Source organism: Coprinopsis cinerea (genome assembly GCF_000182895.1).
Source record: "Coprinopsis cinerea okayama7#130 chromosome 3 map unlocalized cont3.3, whole genome shotgun sequence".
In the NCBI taxonomy this organism is placed as follows: domain Eukaryota; kingdom Fungi; phylum Basidiomycota; class Agaricomycetes; order Agaricales; family Psathyrellaceae; genus Coprinopsis; species Coprinopsis cinerea.
In genome coordinates this window covers 1,917,341-1,939,495 of record NW_003307542.1, presented here as the reverse complement: position 1 = coordinate 1,939,495, position 22,155 = coordinate 1,917,341, and the positions used below count along the sequence as shown (strand labels likewise).

At 50.6% G+C, this 22,155-nt stretch overlaps 12 protein-coding genes across 12 annotated transcripts; 8 read left to right on the top strand and 4 right to left on the bottom strand.

The window, feature by feature from the left end:
* Window positions 1-31: 31 nt before the first annotated feature.
* Window positions 32-503, bottom strand: CC1G_14205 (hypothetical protein; the record flags this gene model as incomplete). The annotated part of the gene is made up of 3 exons (XM_002911626.1): window positions 32-144; window positions 196-252; window positions 308-503. The coding sequence occupies 3 exons, from the start codon at window positions 501-503 to the stop codon at window positions 32-34; spliced, it is 366 nt and encodes a 121-aa protein (XP_002911672.1).
* Window positions 504-739: 236 nt separating this feature from the next.
* Window positions 740-2,014, top strand: CC1G_14204 (hypothetical protein; the record flags this gene model as incomplete). Its single annotated transcript, XM_002911625.1, has 6 exons — window positions 740-842; window positions 900-997; window positions 1,052-1,176; window positions 1,236-1,455; window positions 1,506-1,711; window positions 1,768-2,014. The coding sequence occupies 6 exons, from the start codon at window positions 740-742 to the stop codon at window positions 2,012-2,014; spliced, it is 999 nt and encodes a 332-aa protein (XP_002911671.1).
* A 208-nt stretch (window positions 2,015-2,222) lies between these two features.
* Window positions 2,223-6,563, top strand: CC1G_14203 (hypothetical protein; the record flags this gene model as incomplete). Its single annotated transcript, XM_002911624.1, has 8 exons — window positions 2,223-2,380; window positions 2,427-2,874; window positions 2,930-3,110; window positions 3,161-3,243; window positions 3,815-4,709; window positions 4,758-5,008; window positions 5,069-5,461; window positions 5,511-6,563. 8 exons carry the CDS (start codon window positions 2,223-2,225, stop codon window positions 6,561-6,563), a joined length of 3,462 nt encoding a protein of 1,153 aa, XP_002911670.1.
* A 310-nt stretch (window positions 6,564-6,873) lies between these two features.
* Window positions 6,874-7,841, bottom strand: CC1G_02056 (hypothetical protein; the record flags this gene model as incomplete). Its single annotated transcript, XM_001830368.2, has 4 exons — window positions 6,874-7,249; window positions 7,318-7,385; window positions 7,447-7,563; window positions 7,614-7,841. The coding sequence occupies 4 exons, from the start codon at window positions 7,839-7,841 to the stop codon at window positions 6,874-6,876; spliced, it is 789 nt and encodes a 262-aa protein (XP_001830420.2).
* A 417-nt stretch (window positions 7,842-8,258) lies between these two features.
* CC1G_02055 (hypothetical protein) lies at window positions 8,259-9,273 on the bottom strand (the record flags this gene model as incomplete). Its single annotated transcript, XM_001830367.2, has 3 exons — window positions 8,259-8,556; window positions 8,625-9,002; window positions 9,071-9,273. 3 exons carry the CDS (start codon window positions 9,271-9,273, stop codon window positions 8,259-8,261), a joined length of 879 nt encoding a protein of 292 aa, XP_001830419.2.
* A 454-nt stretch (window positions 9,274-9,727) lies between these two features.
* Window positions 9,728-10,235, top strand: CC1G_02054 (hypothetical protein; the record flags this gene model as incomplete). The annotated part of the gene is made up of 4 exons (XM_001830366.1): window positions 9,728-9,869; window positions 9,922-10,024; window positions 10,079-10,124; window positions 10,179-10,235. The coding sequence occupies 4 exons, from the start codon at window positions 9,728-9,730 to the stop codon at window positions 10,233-10,235; spliced, it is 348 nt and encodes a 115-aa protein (XP_001830418.1).
* Window positions 10,236-10,605: 370 nt separating this feature from the next.
* On the top strand, window positions 10,606-11,081 carry CC1G_02053 (hypothetical protein; the record flags this gene model as incomplete). Its single annotated transcript, XM_001830365.1, has 3 exons — window positions 10,606-10,765; window positions 10,819-10,970; window positions 11,025-11,081. The coding sequence occupies 3 exons, from the start codon at window positions 10,606-10,608 to the stop codon at window positions 11,079-11,081; spliced, it is 369 nt and encodes a 122-aa protein (XP_001830417.1).
* A 270-nt stretch (window positions 11,082-11,351) lies between these two features.
* On the top strand, window positions 11,352-11,823 carry CC1G_02052 (hypothetical protein; the record flags this gene model as incomplete). Its single annotated transcript, XM_001830364.2, has 3 exons — window positions 11,352-11,499; window positions 11,570-11,715; window positions 11,767-11,823. The coding sequence occupies 3 exons, from the start codon at window positions 11,352-11,354 to the stop codon at window positions 11,821-11,823; spliced, it is 351 nt and encodes a 116-aa protein (XP_001830416.2).
* A 172-nt stretch (window positions 11,824-11,995) lies between these two features.
* On the top strand, window positions 11,996-13,384 carry CC1G_02051 (enoyl-CoA hydratase). Its single transcript, XM_001830363.2, has 6 exons — window positions 11,996-12,337; window positions 12,393-12,428; window positions 12,484-12,575; window positions 12,633-12,963; window positions 13,029-13,112; window positions 13,173-13,384. Exons 1-6 carry the CDS (start codon window positions 12,016-12,018, stop codon window positions 13,220-13,222), a joined length of 915 nt encoding a protein of 304 aa, XP_001830415.1. The 5' UTR covers window positions 11,996-12,015; the 3' UTR covers window positions 13,223-13,384.
* A 1,085-nt stretch (window positions 13,385-14,469) lies between these two features.
* CC1G_02050 (hypothetical protein) lies at window positions 14,470-17,076 on the top strand (the record flags this gene model as incomplete). The annotated part of the gene is made up of 15 exons (XM_001830362.2): window positions 14,470-14,541; window positions 14,594-14,711; window positions 14,783-14,880; window positions 14,933-14,990; window positions 15,042-15,119; window positions 15,167-15,214; window positions 15,277-15,326; window positions 15,375-15,480; window positions 15,537-15,609; window positions 15,681-15,901; window positions 15,965-16,031; window positions 16,104-16,302; window positions 16,370-16,536; window positions 16,595-16,696; window positions 16,750-17,076. 15 exons carry the CDS (start codon window positions 14,470-14,472, stop codon window positions 16,973-16,975), a joined length of 1,683 nt encoding a protein of 560 aa, XP_001830414.1. The 3' UTR covers window positions 16,976-17,076.
* A 552-nt stretch (window positions 17,077-17,628) lies between these two features.
* Window positions 17,629-18,390, top strand: CC1G_02049 (hypothetical protein; the record flags this gene model as incomplete). Its single annotated transcript, XM_001830361.2, has 1 exon — window positions 17,629-18,390. The coding sequence occupies one exon, from the start codon at window positions 17,629-17,631 to the stop codon at window positions 18,388-18,390; it is 762 nt and encodes a 253-aa protein (XP_001830413.2).
* Window positions 18,391-18,440: 50 nt separating this feature from the next.
* Window positions 18,441-21,904, bottom strand: CC1G_02048 (hypothetical protein). The gene is made up of 11 exons (XM_001830360.2): window positions 21,537-21,904; window positions 21,413-21,483; window positions 21,218-21,359; window positions 21,100-21,159; window positions 20,411-21,038; window positions 20,235-20,349; window positions 20,014-20,161; window positions 19,658-19,959; window positions 19,372-19,597; window positions 18,759-19,306; window positions 18,441-18,701 (listed from the first exon to the last, which is right to left on the bottom strand). Exons 1-11 carry the CDS (start codon window positions 21,789-21,791, stop codon window positions 18,557-18,559), a joined length of 2,640 nt encoding a protein of 879 aa, XP_001830412.2. The 5' UTR covers window positions 21,792-21,904; the 3' UTR covers window positions 18,441-18,556.
* Window positions 21,905-22,155: the final 251 nt, after the last annotated feature.

The window sequence follows — 22,155 nt, the reverse complement described above, 5'->3', positions numbered from 1 at the left end:
AGTTCGCGTTTCTTTGCCCGGCTCGTGAGCGTCATGAAGATGTAGAATTCGCCTTTAACTCTTCGATGGGTAGTCTCACGAGCCGCTCTCCCATGATAGAGGTTTCTGTTGCACCTTCTTCCTGCAGCTGCTGTCTTGCAGACACTGCTAAAAACATGAGAGAGATGATGGTGGTTGATAGTAATAGCCACTCACGGAATTGACTCAAAATCTCGAACATTTTCGGCCATTGAGCAAGAACCTGACCATGTACTGACGGAGGTTACGCGACGGTTTCTTTAGCACCGCGTGCAACGATAGAGCTCACCTTGGCCAGCATCTGCCATTACTTCACAATCATCAGCCAACTCCATTATTCGTTCCAAGTACTGGGTACTGGCTCGCTCCAGAGCAGAAACAGCATCGAATTCCTTCTTCTTTTCTGCTAGTTTGGCCACCGCTGCCGCGGATGATACGGAAGACGGGAGATACGAGACGCGACTGTATGCCATGGACGGGCGCATGATGGAGGTTTGTTTCCAAAAGGGCTTTAGCGCGCCGCGCCTCTCGCCCCTGCACTATGCCAAGCCAATCCCGGTGAGGTCGGGCCTCGAAGCCGGCCGATCGCAGTGGTTCCCAAACAGGCAAACCGAGCGGCGCTTCTTGCTGTCCTCCACGGATTTTGAAGTTGCAGTGTCCTTAACCCAACTCTTTCTCTACCAACCACAACGACGCATGAGCGTCTCACTTGCGCCTCGCGATGCGCGAAAAGAAAGATGAACGCCGTTCAACGCCAGCATTGCCGGTCTACAAGTCCCAGCCACCCGTATGGCTTCCAACGATCCATGGAACGGCTGATCTTGGTACGTTATGCAACGGTTTATGGCCTTTCAAGTCGATTGACCTTGCTCTCGCACAAGGTTACCCTGCCTTCTATCCCCCTCGACCTGGTCAAGATGAAGATGTTCTCTCAGCCTCAAACATCAAGAATGGCTTCTTATTGCCACAGCCAGTTTCGGTGGGTTGCTGTTGCACGAGATAGCCGCAGGAAGTTAATGCACAATATCAACAGGTTGAGACTTTCAGCGCACAGTCCATGATAAATGAGAAACTGAGGAATAACGACACCCTGTCCAAGTTGGAAGAGTTAATGAACGAGGTTTTCGTTCGGCGAGCTGAGCGAACATCTCCCATACCGTGCGTCGGTTGTACTTCCCTGGAGATTCTGCTGGCTTAATATTTGTCTCTCCCTCTAGCCCTTCCTCTTTTCGAATGCCTACGAGGGTTACTCTCAACGATGCAAAACGACAAGCGTGGTTCGCCGATTTGGCCAATCCCGAAGTACCGCTTCACAAGCTGGGAAAGAGTGTTCCACATGGCGCCAAAGGGCACGATTTACTGGATCTGCTGCAGTCCCATGACGTTGCTATCCCGAGGGCTGTCTGGGTGCTCCGAGTATTCGGTGCCAATGAGACAGTATGTATGCCTCATTTAGCCCGTGGCGAATATTCATTGAATCGTCCTAGGCAGGATTGAGGAACAAACCCTCATACAATCCCACACAGTACAGCATAGAGTGGGCAAATGTTGTGACTGGATACCTGAAGAAACAACTGTATGAGATTGCACTCCCTAGTGCACCTCGACCGGGTCTAAACATCAAACAGACCTTCAAGGGTGTGCTTTCTGAGCCGGAATCCCGGGAACGATGGATATCCCGTTTCGCATACTCGTAAGCGACTGAATTTCTGACGTCTGCGATGTGACTGTGTCTGATGTCCTGTATAGCCTAAAGCTACTCCGAACCTTCTACCGAGAAGGCTTAGTCGATCGCAAGACCTTCCTGGTTTGGCTCGTTCAGCAGATGGCCATTTGCAACCTCGCTCAGGCTGGCTTTGTCACTCGGCTCGTCGACGAGTATTTGGATGATATGTTGACTATTCGGGCCCTTGCAAGACCGCTGGCGGAAGCTTGCTTGACCAAACTCGCCGAGGTGAGGGGTTTCGTCACTCGACAGATTTGCTTTATCACCTAACATGGATCATACCCACAGATCAGCAACGCATCTGCTCAGGAGGTGCTTATACACACGGAAGGGTTGCTGAAAATTCTTCTTCAGGTTGGATTACAGCTTCCCTGTTGAACATCGGCAGCTACTAACGCTAACGCAGAAACTTTGTCTGACCATGTCGGACGTATTCATTGGCCCACGTTTATGGGCAACCCACGCGTCGCTGATAGACATGATCATGGCGAACAACCTGCTAGACGCGCCGCCACAGTCCCGCGATCGCCTACTGGATGGAAGCACCCAGCAGCTTCAAGAAGCTCTTCGTTGCAACATCGCTGATGTCCGCAAGCGGAATGAAGCCCTCTCATTTCGAAACTCGCCTGCTAAAGTGTCAGCGAAACTGAGCGCAGCTGTCTCCCATGTCAAGGTATTGTAGTCTGTTCCATCGCAAAAGCTTCGCCAACCCAGTTTCCGTACAGTTTCTGAACTCGCTTTCGCGCGAATCGCAATTGTCGACCGTCTCCTATTTCGACCATGATGGCACTGGAAGTTCTTTTGCAGAGAAGTTGGATATGCTTCTGACGTGGAGTGTCACTCCTCTGCAATATGGCGATCACAGGCCGCTAGCCGTCGTCACGCTCCTCCAGCATTGGTGTAATCGCGCTTCTGAACGAGCAACACGTCGTGGATCGCAGCATCCACATGCTATACTCCAGGACCATCTTTTTACATGGCTCGATACCTCTGAGGTTGCGGGAGAAGTTGGGAACATTCAAACAGTCGCGCTGCTCTATGGGAAGCTTGTTAAGCTTGAATTGTTCTCCTATCCAAATTATATCCAGCGGCTTATCGCAAGAGGGGAACCTGGTTTGTCATATAGCGAGGTCTGTCATCTACCCCCCTTTTTCCGTGTTTCCTGTGCGACTGACCCCTTGACAGCCAAATCCTTCTCGACATAGACACTTTCTCAGTTGGATACCCTTGTTCAACTCCACCCCATCTTTGATCTACCAACGTAAAGTAACCCTTTATGGTGTTCGTGCAAGAGAAACACCAGAGGATCGCATTGAGAAGGAGATACGGAGGGAAATTCGCTCGATCTTGCCAGAGTTGTTTGGTAGTGAGTCTCACCAACGTAATCTGTCTTGCGATTCCTAACAATCGCCACAGATTCCACGCCTAAGCAATGGGCATCCACAGCTGCTCTCCTCAATGATTGCAGTTCTCTCATGGCAGCTTCGCGATACGAACAAGTGCGAACCTTTAGACAATGGTTGCTCCCATCTTTCCAGAAAGCTGTCTCCAGGTACGTGTGGTGTACGTCTCTGCGGGTAGTGCTGACAACATCTAGTTCTCCGGAGTGTTCTCACTTAGTGAGGGCCTACTACATTTGCGTCGAGTTGATGGATTTTGCCAAATGTTTCAACTCAATCCTGGAGGTACGTTTGTAATGCATCACTGACAGGTTTGTAACTGAGTACATTTTTCTCGTAGATCACACTCTGCATGCTCCTTCATGCCGCAGAGATAGATTCGATCACCTGCGTTGTTGACACTTTCCAGAGATATTCCACGATTTGGACTTGTATGGATGCTACTCCAAAGATCGTGACCGCATTACACGACACTTATCATAGATGGAAAGCTCAAGGCCTTCAGTCTCGACTTCTCCTTTCTACTCTCTTGGAATTTGATGGTCAGCGACACCTCTCGGAAGCGTCGCGTCAGGAAATCATGGCTGACATGGACGCGTTCATCCTGGTCAGTCATCACAAGTCACAAGAACCTTTCGTACTCACTCTAACACATCCACTCTGGCTTTAGGCTTTACATCCGGTGACGCAACACCCTGACCAAGTGCCTCCAGTGCTTCCCGAAGTTTATGCCCTCGCTCGTGATCCCAACCCTGAAGCTCCTTCAACATTGGCCAACAGTTTATGGATTAAATATCGGACGTCTCAAGACTGGGCTGCCAAGGTTTGGGAAAATACTCTGAGCGCGTTATCGAATGTGGTTGCCTCGAACCCGACTGGTCAAGATCTGGAAGCTATTGGCCTGCGCTATGCCAGCTTCTTGATGAAGGTGGACCAACACCTCCCAACCGGATTGGATGGGTACATCTGCCGCTGGCTCGAAACGGCCGGTAGGAATGAGATGCCCTTCCTGCAGCCGCAAGCTTGGGCTTTGCTTGAGTCTTTGTTACTATTCCTCATCATACAGGGTGCCTTGAAGACCACGACGGTTCTCGCTGGTTTGGTTTACCCGGCATGGCAACTTGTTGCTTCCTCGACCATCAACGTCGACTCCCCTCTTATCGCATATCTAACCTCAGCGCGCGTCCTCTTCCAAAAGCTTCTTCTGCAAGATACAGCTTCAAGAGACGGTACCTTCCCTCGGGACATTTTCGACATCCAGAAACTTCGAACGAGGCGGCGAACAGTCTATTACGAACCTCATTTCTCGAAGTTGGTGGAGATGATCCCTCTTTTGATTTACATCGAAAGTATGGAGCAACTACCTCAAGAACTTCGTGCCGAACTTTCAACGCTGCGTCGACATCTGTGCCAGGACCGCAGGTTCCGCCAAGGGGCATATCGAAACCTCGATGTCATTCGGGAGGCGTTCGAAACATCTCCTTACCTGATGGACACCAGCGTGGAATCTCTCCGGAAGGAAGCGGTGGCAGGCTTGAGGATGATTCTATGGGACTCTACAGAGGGTAATTCTCGCTGCATATTCACAACATTCGCGTCTAACCTTTGCTTAGATGGCGATATCGACGACTGGCCCGAAGTGTCATCTCTACTGAGCCCGTGGAAATTGGTTGCTACCACGATCCAGATGCAGTTCCAAGTCAAGCAACTGGGTCGCGCTTTGGGCCAAGAGAACACCCACGCATTCGCCAGCAGCAACTTGGACAAGTTGACCCTGATGCTCTTCCAGCATACAAAGACTGCTGAGGAAGCCTATTACGTCGGAGAGATGGCCAAAGGAGCAGACCCGACCGTTGCCACGAAGGTAAGCGACGCCCAGGCTCTCTTTGAATGGTGTAATGAAAGCAATCTGTTTTCTTTACAGTTTATCAAAGCAGGGCTGAAGTTCATGAAGGACATGCTCTCTGATTCTCAAGGGGACGAAAACTGTTTTGCTACCTCCCTCATGCGACTGGGAGAGTTACTACGCATCCTCATCCATGTCACCGCGCCTTTCCGTGACCAGTCAGTGAATCTCCTCGCTCTGGATCCTGCGCTACAAGAAGAATTCCTCCGGCTTCTTCACTCGAAGATCACATATCTCGAGCGTTCGCTGACGAGTGAAGAGAGGTCAGCCCAAGACCACAACCACAAGTCCAACTTAATCCTCCTCATCCGGCTGCTTCAATTTGTCCTGAACTTCCGGGATATCAGCTGGACCCTTGCTATGAAGGAGGTTGGGCAATCTCTTGCCACTGCCTTATTCCGACTAGCGATGGTGAGTAAGTAATGGTGTCGCACCGAAAGTTGCTAATGGTATGCCCCAGCACTTTGGAAGTGGTTCGCACATCGACGAAACGATATTCCCAATCTTGACTGATACCCTGATATTTATTTATGATGGTGAGGGCATTGCGACCAGGTTGCGACCACCTCGTACTAACCAACGCCTAGAAATGGCACCCGATCCCAAAGCACCAGCCTATGATCCTTTCAAGCATTATCCAGATACCCCGCCATCATCGCTACCGGCCGATCTTCCTGCACAATACCGCCAACAGATCCTCACGTTAATTGCTCGCAACCCCATACCATCCACCATAGCCAATCTCTCTACCGCTCATCGCGATTCTCAGGGTCATTACTCAGCCGGTGGTCCAGTCATCAACCGCCCTTGGGAATGGGTGGAAAACTTGACTCCAGACTTGCAAGGTATAGAAGACGAGCGCACACTCTTCCAGAATAAATGTACCGTCAAGAATTCCGGCTCGCTTTCCCTGGAAACCTTTGCGGCTCGTATGACAGGCGACAGTATCGTCCGCAATCTCGCCCAAGATTCCGTCAACATGCTGCATGAACTTCGCATTTTCGAAGACGGTCTTTCTGAGGAAAGCATCTTCGCGCGCGACTTCAGGGAGACGAGGACAAGTGTCGAGACTGACTTGGACATCGCCCTGAAACAACCCCTTGCTGGCTTGGAAACTAGTGCGGGGTCGTTACAGCCGGTTATTGCTGGCAAGATGGAGCCTCCGTCAAGAGCATCGCCAGCATCCTCGGTCGTATCTCGTTCCTCAGCTGCTCAAGGATCCGGTTCCTCCAAGCGGATGCAGCACAGTCCTGGCCAAATGTCCAGGCTATCGACTTCGACTATTAGCGATGCGATGGATGTCGATAGCACTGGACCGTCTGGCCTTGGGTCCCGGAGAGGGAGCACCACCAAACGTAAGGCTGACAGTGACGATGACGAGATTCAGATCATAGAGGGGCCAACGAGACCTGCCCCAGGAAAGCGAGTTCGAGCGGGTAAAGCCCCTGCTGGAAAGACTGTGGGTTCGAAGACCACTGCAGGCAAAACGAGGGCGAGCACCAGGAAGCGGTGATGTCTTTCATACCACTTTGTCTGTCTAATCTTTGCTTTGCATTCTTTTCATTCCCTTAATGCATTCTTGCTTTTCAACTGTATTATAGCAGCAACTGTTTTACACATTATTTATTGGATGTATTGTAATTGGGTTGGATAGGTAGTTCACAATCTGTAGACTACAGTAATGAGCATGTAGAGATCATGCGCTGTTAATGTGTACTGGCGAGAACGGAAATGGAAAACGCCGAATCAAGTAAAGGGCATGGTGGTGGCGAAAAGACAGACGACATGATAAGACCAGATGTTGCGAATTGAGCTAAATTTGGTCAAGTTCGCCGAGGGAAGAAACCTTCCCATACGCTCGCCCTCGGGCGAGCGGGTGGCGGTGGGATGGCCTCCTTTCGAGCGTTGGCGACCATCTGTACTAGGGACTTCATCCCAAAATTCTCCGTCGGAGCGGATTTGACTGGGGCTCGGCATTCCGGGCAATTATACTGTGGCTGCGGTGGTGAGTGGGCAGCGATGAAGGCGGCGGCTGCGGGATTCATCAGCAACTGAGGTTGCTGAAGCAATGCAGCGAGGTGTGGTCCGAGGGGTTGGTTGGGGTTGTAATGAGGATTGGCGTTGAGAAAGTTGCGCAACGTCGCGTCGAACCATTCTATCAGACACTTCTGGCAGAATGTGTGTCCACATCCAGAAAGGCTGGTTAAAGAGGGAAAAAATTAATGAGTCTTGATGCTTGGGGACGAAGATGGCTGGTCCTTTCGTACATGTACGGTACAAACATAGTGTTTGTACAGATATTGCAAGAAATGATATCTTCGAGGTCATCGTAAGGCTGCAGGAAAAGGGATGACGGCTATGAAGGTGGAATAAAGCGGTTGGAGGCTAGTACCCACCAGTACAACCTTATCTCTCCCTTCATTACTTTGCGTCTCCAGACACCGGATCTTCTGGACAGTGCTCTCCAGATCATCGTGTAATGTCTGAACCTTGCGCTTGAGCTGTTCTTTTTCCTATGGCGGGTTCGGTCAAAGGCGCTTGGAAGAGTGGGGGGCGGACGCACATCTTTCAGCCTCCTAACTTGCTTCCGCAGCTCTGCGACTGTCGAGCTCGACGGTGCCACAGATGTGCGCCGTGGTGGTGGCGGAGGTTCATCGTCATCGGACGAGATCTCGATAACTTCGTGGTGGGAGACGATAGGCTGCCTAGGCGGTCGTCTAGTGGGTGCCCTGCTCATACCGGTGGGTGCAAAGGGATTTCCTGGCGACTCCAGAAGGCTCGAGCTTGCCATTGAACTTGAGGCAACGGGTTCAAGGTTGGTGATTTCGGAGGCATTAGTTGAACTCGAGGCTTTTCTTTTCTGTTTCGGTATTGTTTGCGATGCTGTACGCAACGTTTTGGAGGTTCCTCCAGAGCGAGTTACTGGCATTCGTTCTCTGTCCAAGATGAAGAAAAACGGTTCAAGATTGCCCTGGCGTTGTTGACGAACGGTTTCGAAAAGCGGTCCATTTAAATCGCACCCACTTAAAGCCTCCACCGCCAAAGCGAAACGCCCACGTGATGACTTTAGGGGTGGCGAACCAAGACTACATACAAAAGCCGACACTGAGATGACTACTTATGAATACAGGGTATATAATTGATGAATAACTTATAGGAAGTAAGAAGAGAAAGGTCCATAGAATGATAGATCAAGAATGGCCCAGCATCAAACTGTGTCCGGAAGTCGCTCAATACAGTCTCGTATTACCCTGAACGATTCAGCTTTGTCGTAGAGCCTGCGATGGCACGTAATGTTCGGGCAGACAGCTTGCCAGCAAGCATTTGCCTCTGGCCACTCGGCCAGGCCAGGAAGAATAGTATCGCCAAGTGGCCGCTCATCGATCTCCAGGATTATCCTGTACTTGAGTTCACGCCACGTCTGGTACTCGATCCGCCCTTGGCACTGTATGCAAACAGCCGCTCCCCCAGAGACAAACGGTGGATCGTTCAGACGTTTCCGCAAACTACAACATAGGGGATATCATCGTGAGCGCGGGGACGAAACATGATGCAAGCTGAGCAATGAGCGCACCTTTCTCGCCGCCCACGGTGCAGCGCAAAGAGTTTGAGCAGTGCGGTCGATGAAAGACTTTGCAACGTCTCAAAGTGGGTTGGGTCATGCAGGTTGTATGTCAAGGTCCGGGTCGAGAAGTACTTCATCTCGGACTCCCAGCCATAGCGACTGCAAATGACATACATTCTCAGAGGATCGTCTGAGAGGGGGCTGCTCTTGACTCCCAAGCGCACTATAGACATAGGGCCAGGCATATCGTACGTTTCCGCGGCGTGCAATATTGGTTCGACCAAGGTTGGGTCCAGCGGCAGAACAGGCAGCCCACAGACCATCCTCAGGAGATGCTCTAGAACATCCGTCTCCTCGTTGGTGTAAATCACCTCCGAGCATTTTCGCCTGCGATGGGGAAGAAGTCAGAATCGCGGTGCTAGGGGTGGAACTGCTGTCGACTTGTAGACACCCACCCTGGCAAACTGAACATGCTCCTGAAGAACCCAGACGTAGTTTTCAACGTGTAAGAATGCGTCCGGAACATCATCTTGCAGTTTCTCGAGGCCAGTACGACATCGCCATCGGGGTCAGAGAAGTCTGGGTGAAAGCAGGCGTTGGATTCGTCGATAGGGGTACCCATTAGGGCGTCGGAGGAGGAGTTTGCGGTCGTTTGCATGGCGATGAGGGTGCTGTGGCTTCAGAACTGCAGGGGGATGGAGAAAGCCTCAAAGATTAACATGGTCCTATAAGACCGGGCCACAGTTGTTGATTGTATGATCGAAAACATACTACGCCGCGATGTCAATCTCTCCTTTTGGAGCGCGTCCATATCCTGACGCGTCGAGACTCAGTTCTGGTCATTCACGGTCATTTGTCCCTCAGCCACCACAAAATTATCCATGCTCCAACCGAAACCCTACCTGACCTACCCCTCGCAATTTTGACGCGAGACGCCTAGTATTGTTGCTTCACGAGTGTGGGACTGGATCCAGTCCCGGTCGGGCCTTTCGGTGGCAGCCGCCGCAACTGTCAGCCTTCTTTCCAGCGCGTCAAGCAATAAAGCCGATTCGATGTTTCGTTCTTGCGGACTTGCCTTGTCTAGGTCTTTACAACTCCACCAACGCCACGCCATGTCGACAGCAGCCCCCGCGAAACACAAGTTCCTCGTCTATGCTCCGGACAAGACTGAGGAAGGCACCTTCGAGAAGCGGCTGAGCGTCCGTCCCAAGCATATTGAAGTTGCCCATGAGCGAAATATCGCTGGGATTGTCAGTGAGTAACTCCTGAATGATGTGTTATCCCCCTTGTCTGATCTTGCTCCTAGAATTGGGCGGTGCTGTGTTGACACCTGAATCCATTAGCTCCCCGACAGCTCAGAAGAAGATGGTTGGTTCTGCCTTCATCTTCGAGGCGGAATCACTTGAAGAGTAAGGACTTTTTCCACCGAGGGGTGAACAATTGACCAAATACCACTACCCCAGAGTTAAGAAGATGGTTGAAGGAGATATTTACTACACGTCCGGAGTGGTGAGTAACCCATTGTACTCATCCAACATAACCTGGCGCTGACAATTCGTCCAGTGGGATCCGGAGAAGATTATCATCTTGCCTTTCGTAAACGCGACTCCTATGCCCTAGTTTAAGCTATCGCACGATCATACAAGAAGTCCTTCCAATCTCTATCACTGTGCCGAATCAATCGACCGATTCAATTTCACCAGTCCCTCCATCCTAAAACAAAACACCGCAGGTTTCTCCGCCACTGTCAGAATGAACGGTCCGGCGAGAAGTCCACCTACCTTCTCTTCAGGTCCGCTAGACCGTCGATATAAAGGATGAACCAGGGCCCGACGCCCAGCGAGTCAAGGCGTCCTTTATTCTCGATTCTGGCCATTCCCATAGAGTGGTAGAACAGTTCACTCGAGCAGCTCATTCATCGTTTCAGAGCAGAAGTTCTTCTACTACTCACACACCACAGGCTATCAAACCCAAGCAATATACAGTAGCTATGGCATCAGAATTGGCAACTTCTCCACCAAATGTTGATCTGAAGACCTTCTTTGTCTATGCTCCGGATGGGAAGGGAGAGGGGGCATTGGAGAAACGGTATTCGGTGAGACCGCAACACTTGGCGGCGATGCAGCCTCTACTTGCGTCGAAGGTTGTTCGTGAGTGCATTCTTTATGTCGATCGAATCTGTCCTGTGCTCACATTTGTTTAGGGTTTGGAGGCATCTTGCTGGACGACAAGAATCAGCCTACTGAAGAAGACCCAAGGCTGAGGATTATTGGATCCACTATGATAGTCGAGGCCGAGTCTATCGACAAAGTGAGGGAAATCGTTGAGTCAGATATCTACTACAAGACAGGCGTTGTAAGTCGTTTCCGCCTTCAGTACTTCGCGCTCTCAAAAACGCTGCGCGTCTAGTGGGATAAGGAGAACATCGTGATCACACCTTTCATACCTGCGACGCCACTACCATGATAGTCTTGACGCCTGTGCATTCGCAGCGCGTCCATCTGTACTATGTGGAAGTACCTCCCGTTAAGCTAAACCGTTCAAAGGGGTCGCACTCGCAACATTCTGGAAATAATTAGTAATCCCTTTCGCAAGCTACAGCCGACTGTAACCGAATTAACCGATAACCGTCTGGATATATTCTCTCAAACTAGAGTAGTCCGCTACATTCGCTCCCCTGTCTGCCTAACTGTCTAACCTCGGTCTAACTCGAGTCTGCGTCGTAGCTTCTCCGAGATGTCCAACGAATCAGAAACCAAACCTCAGCTTCATACTTACGTGGTCTGGGCTCCTGATTGCAAAGACCCAGGTGCCTTGGAAAGACGCTACAGCGTTCGGGAGCAGCATCTCGCCGGCGTAGCACCCTATCTCAACAAGTCGATCTGTAAGTGTTGGTTCTGACTTGTTCATCGATTTACCCGTCTGAACCGAAAGTAAATCACTCGGGCTCGAAGTGATTGGGGGAATGTTTGCGGAGCCAGGTTCAGAGCACGAAACAGGCCGACGCAAAGCCGTTGGGTCCCTTCTCATAGTGAAAGCAGAGACTCGAGAAAAGGTCGAAGAAATGATCAAGTCTGACATCTATTACACTTCTGGAACTGTGAGTACCCCTATCCGTATATGTTGCCTCCCTGACGCGTCGCTGTTACAGTGGGATCCCGAAAAGCTCGTAATTCTCCCTTTCTTCAATGTAACGAATCTACTCTAGTAGACGCTATACACATGTACCACCCCACTTGATGGAACCATGAACGTGAATTTTGAAATTCAAGCACGGGTAGTGACGGTGTTTGGGCTACCGCGGGCCGTTGGAACCCGATTGACCCGCGAAGCGTGAGGAACGATTGAGGTCACCCGGGTTTCTTGACCACCGCAATCTCCCAAACCAAGAAAAGTCACAATGGCCGCTCGTTTTGCTCGGGGTTCATTCGCTGTCCCATTTAGAGCCCGCTTCTCTTCTTCCCACTCTCGCCAGAACATCAACTTTGTCCTTCGAGCAAGATTCATGTCGTCAGAGTCGGCAGCAGCTGCACCTCAATACGAGAATATCCTCGTCTCTCGGCCGGAACCAAACGTCCTGCTCGTAACCCTCAACAGGCCAAAGGCTCTTAATGCGCTGAACAGTGCCCTGTTCAAGGAACTCAACAAGGCTTTGCTCGAAGCTGACCGAGATGATTCTATTGCTGCTATGGTTTTGACTGGCTCCGAGAGGGCCTTTGCCGGTGCGTTCCTGCGCGCTTCTGTGACGGAGCGACGGTGCTAAGACGCGTTTCTTAGCTGGAGCTGATATCAAGGAGATGAAGGACAAGACTTGTAAGTGCCTGGTCGCGACGTTCCATGGGTACGGTTCTGACATGTCAACATCTAGTCTCCGAGGTCTACAAGGGTAACTTTTTGGAGAACTGGACTGAGATCAACAACTTGAGGAAGCCCCTTATCGCTGCTGTCAGCGGATTCGCGGTACGTTTAATGATGGAGGAAACTACGAATTAAACGGATGCTGAAGGCTTTATACAGCTCGGTGGTGGATGTGAACTCGCATTGATGTGCGACATTATTCTCGCGTCCCCCACTGCCAAGTTCGGTCAACCAGAGATTAATTTGGGCGTTATCCCAGGTGGAGGAGGTTCTCAACGACTTGCTCACATTGTGGGTAAATCCAAAGCGATGGAATTGGTCCTCACGGGCCGTACCATCACTGCTGAGGAAGCTGAGCGATGGGGTATGGTGAGCCGCGTCGTCGGAGAAGGCGAAGGTCAAGTGGTGAAAGAAGCTCTCGCCATGGCAAAGGAAATTGCCAGCAAGAGTCAGATCGCGGTACAAGCTGGAAAGGAAGTTGTCAACGCAGGTACGCTAATTTACTTTCGCCGACCGATGGGATCTTGGGAGTTGTTAACGCTTGAAAACGAACAGCCTATGAAATGACCCTCCGAGAAGGCCTGAGATTCGAGAGGAGAATCTTCCACGGTTTGTTTGCCACCAATGACCAGAAAGAAGGTACGTTGGATTGCGAATTTTGGTGTTGCGAATTGCACTGACCGGTTTGGTGCCTCACAGGGATGGCCGCATTTGCTGAGAAGAGGAAAGCCAATTTCACTCATACCTGAGCAAGCGACGCGTTGTTAAAGCCGAACCACTCATGATAATGTCTCTCGAGATCTTCTATGTAGTGAGGAGGCGTGGATTACGAGGATATGGCGGGATTACTCTGTCAGCTTGTCAGCCCAAATTCCACGTTCAATAAATCGAATTATACGCACTTTTTGTCCACCGCATGACACCTCCAGCTAAGAAGCCTATTTGTGGAAGAGATGAATTGATGTGTGATTTTTGAGAGGGGCTTTAGCAGTCCTGACCTACGCCCATGACCGATAGCAATAGTTTCTGCGTCGGGGTGCCAGGAGCCACACGTCTCGATTGCCAGAGAGCATAACTTCCGCAACCAAGAAAGGTAACTGTTCCAACAAGGCGACACGCAAGGCAGTCCTTCGGGTTTTCTTGGCCACCAGAAGGGAGGTTTTTGGAGTCCACAGAAGCTTGCATAAGTCCTTGTTCTCTGTGTAGCGCAAAGGAAGAATCTGAGAAGCAGCAAGCGCCGGAACCTGTAGACGGGTACTCTGAATCAATACTTGCACGTGACGAACACGTGTTCTTTCATTATCCCTATCCGACGGGGCCGCTCGTTTTCTCACTGCTCCGCGAACCGCATCTCTTGCACTCGGTCTCTTTGCACGAACGCTGTGGACACCGTGTCGTCTCTAAAATTCTGGAAAGGTCGTGATCGATTTCTATGCGCTTTCTTGTCATTCTTGGTCACCAAATGGCATGGCTATTGACCATTCAGCCCTCTTTATCCTCGTGTTCGGCTTCATCTCCCTTCTCGTCAAACTGTTACTTCATCCTCCAGTAATGGTGGTGCTACACCCTGGTTTCCTGGATAAATATATCTTCCGCAATATCAAGGAGCGGTTGCTGTTCCCGTTTAAAGCCCTTCTACTTGCCGGCGCTGTACTCTCAGAAAACATGCCTCTGGAGGTCTTCTTGGGTAAACCATTAATCTATGACCAAAATAAGTGTCCACTTCCCCATACCTTTCTTGATCGTCGCAGGGATCCCTCTCTTCAACCTGTCCAAAGAACTTCGATCTGGCGATGAGGTATCAGGGCATGCTCCCCATCTTCCACAAGTCACATGGAACGCATGATGTATTTAAACGGTGTGGCCCGCTGCCTGCGGTGAAATACCACGAGAACAATTTGGGCTCCTCTTCCTAACCTTCCCTTCCTATATAGCTATCGTTCTATTCACCTCTTCGCCGACACGACCTATATACGACCCTTCATGACCATTCAAGATGCCTAACTCTACAATCATCCCTCTCAGATTCTCTCCCGTTTGGCTCGTCCGCGATATGAGTGTTTACAACGTATGTTATTATCTCTGTCCTCCTTTCTCGATGTTTATGCCCAGCATACTAGTCTATCCTCGCGGCCTTGGGCTCGTCGGTCGTCTATCTCTTCTACAAGCTCTACCGTCGTGTTACGAGAATCTCGATCGCACACGTTCCAGGGCCTGAACCCGAGTCTTTTTGGTTGGGTCAGTCACTCGCCTCCAGTCTATTGTCTACAATGGGTCTAGATGGACTAACGCATCACCTCGCTGCACAGGCAACTTACGTGAATTGTTCCAAAGTCAGGCCGGTGTCCCGGATTTCAAGTACCAACGAGAGTTCGGGGACGTCGTTCGCGTCAAGGGCGCGTTGGGGGTATGTTCTCAACGTCATGGCGTACACATGTCGTTCAACTCCCATCCCACAGGAGGACCGGCTGTTCATCTCCGACCCCAAGGCTTTACAATACATCATCCATACCTCAGGTATGACAATCGTGCCTCGAGACAGAACGTACATGTCTCACAATCCGTCAGGTTACGCGTATCCGAAGTGGCCTGAGCGGACTGAAATTTCTCGTGTTCTGATGGGACGAGGACTGCTTTGGGCAGATGGTATGTTTCATCAGACTTTGGATTAGTAGTTTTTAATCATTACTCAGGCGAGATCCACAAGCGTCAGCGTAAGGTCATGCTTCCGGGCTTTGGGGGTATGTCGGTGTGGTACTCTTGGTCGCAAAATGACCGCATTCTCAACTTCAACGCTTTTCAGTTCCCGAGTCCAAGTCCTACGTCCCTATTTTCCGAAGGGTCGGCGCAGAGGTAGTTCACTTTGCACCCTGTATCCGAAGAAACTAAGCGGTATCGCAGCTGACAGCACAGTGGTCTGACATCCTCGCCAGTTCTGCCGACCAGTCGGCGGTACTGAACGTGGCTAACTGGCTGTCTCGTACAACCATGGACTCCATTGGTGAAGGTGGGCAAAGACTTCGACGTCAGATAACAATTAACTGACGTCTTCTTCTTGACAAGCCGCCTTTGATTACCACTTTGGTGCCCTTGCGAACCAAGAGAATGAATTCATGGAAGCATACCTCGGTTTAATGTAAGTAGCCTACTAGTCACCTGTCGGTGAAACATCGCCTTCGACTCTACTCTAATCCGTCCGTTCTTCAGGTCTGATACGTTAGGATCGCCTTCGACTTCTGCCATTTTCATGCAGACCGTGATGCCGTTGTGGTATCTTCAATTGATGTCAAGGTTTTCCAGGAAGAGGAACTTGGTTCATGCCAGACACACCGCGAAGCTCGCGAATGCAGTGGCGAAGGAGCTCGTCAACTCCAAGGCAGAAGCGTTATTGCAAGGAAAAGGAAACAAGGATATTTTGTCCCTCTTAGGTGCGATCTACCCTTGATCAACTGTGTCTCGAGCCGGAATCGCTAACGAGCAACCACTCTCAGTGAAGGCAAATGCGTCCGAGAATGCGGAGACGAGATTGACCGAGGAAGAGATATACGCCCAGATGAGGTACGCAGCGGATCATTTCTTCATTGGAGAAGTCTAATCTCGTTGAAAACACCCACCCTTTTGGCAATATAGAACCATTTTGCTAGCTGGGCATGAAACTAGTGCGACCACGCTATGCTGGGTGCTGCTCGAACTCGCTCGTCACCCAGAAGTTCAAGAAAAACTTCGCAAAGAAATCCGTGATACTGAGCGAGCTATCCGTGCCCGCGGAGGTTCAGATTTCACCGCGACTGACCTCGATAACATGACGTACCTTCATGCCGTGATCAAGGTCCGTGGTTCTCCCGGAAAGGTACACCAAACAGCACAGAGCCGACGGCTAACACCTTTCTTTCTAGGAATCGATGAGATTCCATCCGGCTCTGTATCAGAACTATCGCCAAGCTGCTCGAGACGACGTTCTCCCTCTTTCCAAGCCCATTGTGGGGCCAGATGGTGAACTCACCAATAAGCTGCCGATTCCTAAAGGAACGAAGATTATTCTGTCCATCGCGGCCTACAACAGGTAAGACGAAACACGTCCTTTATCCGAGCTTCCTGCATTAGGCTAATTCAATCCCTAGGAATCAAGAAGTGTTCGGAGAAGACGCTCATGAATACAACCCCGAGCGTTGGCTGAGCGACAGAGAAAAGAAGGGACCAACCTTGGGCGTCTACGGCAATCTGTAAGTATCTCGGAGTTTTTCTATTGGTTTCTCGCATTAAACTCGGTGCCTAGGTTGACCTTCGCAGGCGGAATAAGGACCTGCATCGGATGGCGCTTTGCGCTCTACGAGGTCTTGTCATTGACGGTCGAAATCATCAGTAACTTTGAGCTGGCCCCGTCTCCGGATATTCAGCGACTTCGACGTGAGGCGTGCTTGGTTATGCTTCCGACACTTGAAGGAGAGGAGCTGAAAGGAGAGCAGCTTCCTCTCAAGATCACTTTGGCTGCTCGCGACTAGATCATTGTACAGTTTTCTCTACTTCTCCGTACTCGACGATCTTGGCTACGATTTATGCATTTGTACATACTATTATCCCACAAAAAGCATCTTTTGGTTCATCGTGACATGAGCGCTAATTTTGTTTGGCAGGAATCATTCAACTTAGTAAGCGGATTGACGTCACACAGCCAGCGGAATGGATTTGGACGACGAACGCGTCTCATCGAAACCCATTGAGTGTCCACCCCTTCGCGCCGGTTTCCTCTCACTTTACGATGCTCAGTCGCTCGCGAAAGCAACTGGCAAGGTCGCTAACACATATACAAGGTATGCGAGCTCTGGGGCTTCCTTGAACGTGGTCTGACTGGAGAAGACTATGTCCACCAGGCAGCTTATAGGCCGTGCAGATCCCAGGTTCAGTGTTTGAGCTCGCGAGCTCCATCAACAGGACCCAGTAGTATCTGGGGTAGAAGTTACTCCACGGGGCAGAGGTACGTCACCGACACTGGAGGATTGTACCTTGAACTCACCGTTAGTTCAGCAAGGAGGACCATAGTTCCAGCTCCATTTTCTTCTCTAAAGACGACCCGTGGGAGCATGTATTCAAGGATATCGCACCAGTGGAAGAACCCAAACGAAGCCCGCCTTCGCCCAAACCCCGCAGGGTCACCATGACCGCCAGGGAGAAGGAGACTATTCAGAATCTACTCAACAGGTTGCCCCAGACCCAAGACAAGGAAAAAATCACAGAAGAAGTGTTTGGGTCAACGACTGAGGCGACCCCCGAGCCTCCACTGCTCCGCAGACGACACTTTATCAAGACCAAAGACGTGGTCTTCGACGAGATGGTTGAGCAGATGGGCGAATGTAAATCAAAGGCGGAGCTGCTGCAGTGGGCTCGCCAGCACGTCTTTGATGAGTTCGAGAGAGTGCAAAAGTCCGACTCGAAACCCGACCAAGCCTTTCTCTTGCGGTACTCCAAACTAGTACCCAAGCTTATGGAACAGTTCCGGGAGCGTTTTGGGGACCCGCACCTTACTCTCACCATCTACAAGTATGTCAAGGACCGATCCGTAACTTCGTATGTCCTCGGCTGCACGACGGCGACCTACAACGAACTTATCGAAACGATCTGGGACTCATTCCGGGACTTGAAGACCATCAAGGGGGTTTTGGAGGAAATGAAGCTAAACAACGTCGCCGCAGACCGACAGACGGAGAAGGTTGTAGAGCGGGTGAACTACGAAGCAACGGAGGGTAAACTTTGGTTAGATCGCAGTCCAGACGGGGACCAGTTGGCATTGGCGGAGCTCACGAGGATATCGGAATTGCTGATGGAGTTAATGACATTTGGAGAGAGGAACAAGACCCTGCAACGCGACTGGAAACTCGCAATGTCCGCGAAACGAGACATCGACGATTTTGGCTTCTAGATTTAAACCTTTGCGGGTGCGAGTGAGCTGAGCGGGAAGTATTTATACCTGTTCTAGAGCATATGTCATTTACAGCTATAATCCAATCTTCAAATGGTCAAACTAGAGAAATACAGATACAGTAAGGTATAGGTTAGCGGTCGTAAGTAGGGCGTTTCAGAATGAATCAAGAATTGGGACGTCGAGAGTGGCTCTTCCCAGGTTTGGAAGAGCCTTTGGCGGCTCCCAAGCCATGGGTTGGTCTATAGTCCGGGTCAACCTCGTCACATTTGAGATGAAGCAAAAGGTGGTAGATGAAGATCTGCTCATACCTGCAATAGAAGGGATCATTAGTTTCAATTTCCCCAAAGAGTCGAGAAGGCACTCACTGAGCGTTCGTAAAGACGACAGACATAGAATCCGACGTGCACCGGAGAAGGTTTGGGGCCATCACGAGTGCCAGATTGGCAGGAGTCATCTTCGTTATGCTCTGTGTCTTTTCTTCCAGGAATAGTTGCAGAAAGCTGATAACGAACAGGATCACTCGCCGGTTGATTGTGGGTAGTCGATAGACGATTTGAACACACGCGTGCGGGTCCTGCGCACTCATGATGCATTCATTATACATCTCCGAGGGGACAAGAGGGTCACATAGTTCGCGGAGCCATAGTTTCATCAAGGATGCAAGGACATGCGGGTCATCCACTGATTCCAAAGTGTAATATCCTCGATCAATGCGGAGCTTGAGTTCAGAGACAGAGTCGCTGTCCCCTGGAACACGGAAGATCCCTTCAGCTCTGGGGCCTCCTAAAGCTAGAATGCCATCCGCAAGGAAGGGAAGGATGATAGGCACTTTTTGATGAGGGTAGTTCCGCTCTTGAAGGCGAATAATGGCATCAAGGGATTCTCCAAACGTTGATGGATTGAACGCAGCATCCTTTGAATCAAGAAAAAGTACTATCAGAGTGGGATCCAGAACGAACCGGCCATAGTAAAGCTTACCGCAGCCGTCTCGATTTCTTGTATCGACGGGGGCTTGCCCCGAGGTCCTTTCATTGAAATCGATGATAGACGACGAAGGCAGTATTTGGCAATGACGTCGATCCGACCCTCCTGATAGGTAGTGTGTTTGGTGATGAAAGATTCAAGATACGTCTCAAAATTCTTCGACGGCGGGAATGTCAGCAGTAGTACGCATAGGAACTGCCATCCTTTGAATATGCTCTCTCTACAGATTGTTTGAATCAATAAACGGTCACGCGAAGTCGAAACGGACAGCGTGACTTACGTGCTTGGATTGCCGGTGAGTTGTTTCATCAGCTGGCAATAGATCTCATCTCTTAGTTCACCGTGAAGCAGGCCTTCGCCGAGTATCCAGCGCTGTTGTTCGAGAACGGGCGCTGAAGGATTGACAAGAGAGGTTGACGAAGCATTGATAGATCCTGGATTTGGGGTGTCGGGCTGTAGTCGCAGCCCTGAAGGCCGTTCTCGCTCCCGATCTCCCATAATAAACTGGATACCCTTGAAGATCTTCACGGCGTCTTTGTGAAGGGTTCGATTTAGCAGCAACAAGGGCGATGCCAACGGAGACTATGAACGATGGTCAGACGTTCAGTTCGAAAATACCGGAGGTTCCACGCTGACCTTTTGCCAGGTCATGAGCTGTTCTACTGGGATCTTTCTTTTGAATATGAAGCCGCTCTTGTGCGTAGAAAAGTACTGCTTCGCATACTCCGATTCCGAGAAGAGCTGAATATCAGACACGAGGTCATCTGGAAGCACTGGGTATGAGCTGTAACATTCGTCATTAGTCGATAAAACATGAAACAGGGGATACATATTTGTAAAGATAGAATTCAGCTTACCCAGCATTCAATGTAGTCTTTGATGCGCTTGCATCTGCTACATGGATCTTCGGCACCACTGCGATAGGTTTCATGGTCTCCCTGTTTTTGACAGGACTCATCTGGAGTGTAGCCGCTTTTCACGGAAAATGATGTAAATATTATATATCCCGTTGTCATAGACGTCGTCGACTTACCATGATTGAGGACGGGCTTACTGATATTCTTTCCCCCGACCGTTGGACCTGACGGTGTCGGGGGAACAGACCTTGAAGGTGATGGAGGGATATCCCGCGATCTGGTTCGTACTGAAGCAGGCGGTGAATGACTTGGTGTCGAGTCATGGTCGTAACTCCTGGTGGACTCGCTGAGAAATCCTTTCGCACTAGGAGACGGGGAGTGAGGCCCTTCTGATTGCGAAACGTTCAATTTCTCAAGCGCAGCGTGCAGGCTTTGGGGTTGTTGAGCTCGAACGGGAGAATAAGATGACGAGGACTTTGACTTTCGAATACTCCCATCAGACACGTCTCCAGCATTATCTCCGCGATTGGACTTCCTGCTGGGACTATCCTTGCCTGCTTTGGACGCCGATCCCGAACCATCCTTGCTATCCCCCGTTCTAGCTGTTCCAAACTTGGTCGATGACGGGGATGGGGGTGCAGAGTGCTCTGTAGCATACGGCGAACCGGGTATAGGCGATAGATTTGGATGAACCTGCAAACGATTGTGGTGATGTTGTTGGTCGGACACGCTTCTACGTATCGACTGCCTCTGGCCTCCACGCGGAGGAGGATGCTGGACAGAAAGGCGATCTTTGCTTTGATCCTGTCATTGCGCGCTGTTAGAAGGGAGCTGGCATGACTTCCATCTCAAAGCAAGAACACACTTGGTCAAAGTTTTTGGATGTTCTATCGATTTGAGAAAGTCGACGTGCCAACGCGGTATTCTAATGTGTAGCGAGAGCTTGTGAACGGTGATCAACGTGAACTGAGAGTAGAACTCACCTGGAGGATCCCAAGGGGTATAACGAAGCCAGATGGACGGTCCCAGACGGTCTCTCCGGTCTTCGTGTGGTAGTAGTAACGCATGCCTCCTCTCGACTCGTCGCTCAGCTCCCACCACTCTCCTTCGGTGCTGGGTGGCAGCCTGCGATAGCGCTTCAACTCTTGAAATTCTCAAAAGCCATGGATTCAACTCACACGAAATGTCCAACAGGGGGGTCCCAGCTAACCTCTCCCGTACCAGGACACGCGAAAAAAGATGTCTGCGTCTAGAGGACAACATTTTTAAGGCGAATTGGAGAAACAATTATGTGCAAAATACCTGAGGATCAACAAGAGTAACCCAAAAGTTTGAACCCCATGTTTCCTCCGGTTCCGATGATGCCTTCCCTCCGGTTCGTGGCCGTTCCTGCGGCCTCCTAGAGTTCGAGAGTTGGTTATGGGGTGCGGTAGTTGGCCTTGACGGGTTCACAGAGTCACGAAAGTGGCTGTTTCTGGGGCTAATCGGCGTCGTGGCTGAGTTCGGTTGTCCATTTGATTTCGATGGCGAGACATTGGTCTTGACGGACAGAGTCATGGGTATCTGGGTAGCGGTGTGGTCAACGGAGTCTTAGTTTAGTGGTATCCCAGAGGTATATGGAAGCAGCGAAGGACCAAAGAAGGGGTATACGTGAGTTGTTTGGAACTCGTGTTGGCGGAAAGACTTCAAGCCCAACACCGGACCCTGACGCTAAACCCAGAAGAGCAATTGACCGGATTGGTTTGTCCAGGCCGTCACTGGCAGATAAGATGTCACTGTTGATTAGATTACACATGAAAACACGGGCTCGTTCAGACAGCAACTTGGGACTGAGTCCATGGAGATGGTTGAAAGGAGAAAATCAGAAACTGTCACTGAGATACAATGTACTGATCAGGCGATGATCGAGCGCGAACGAGAC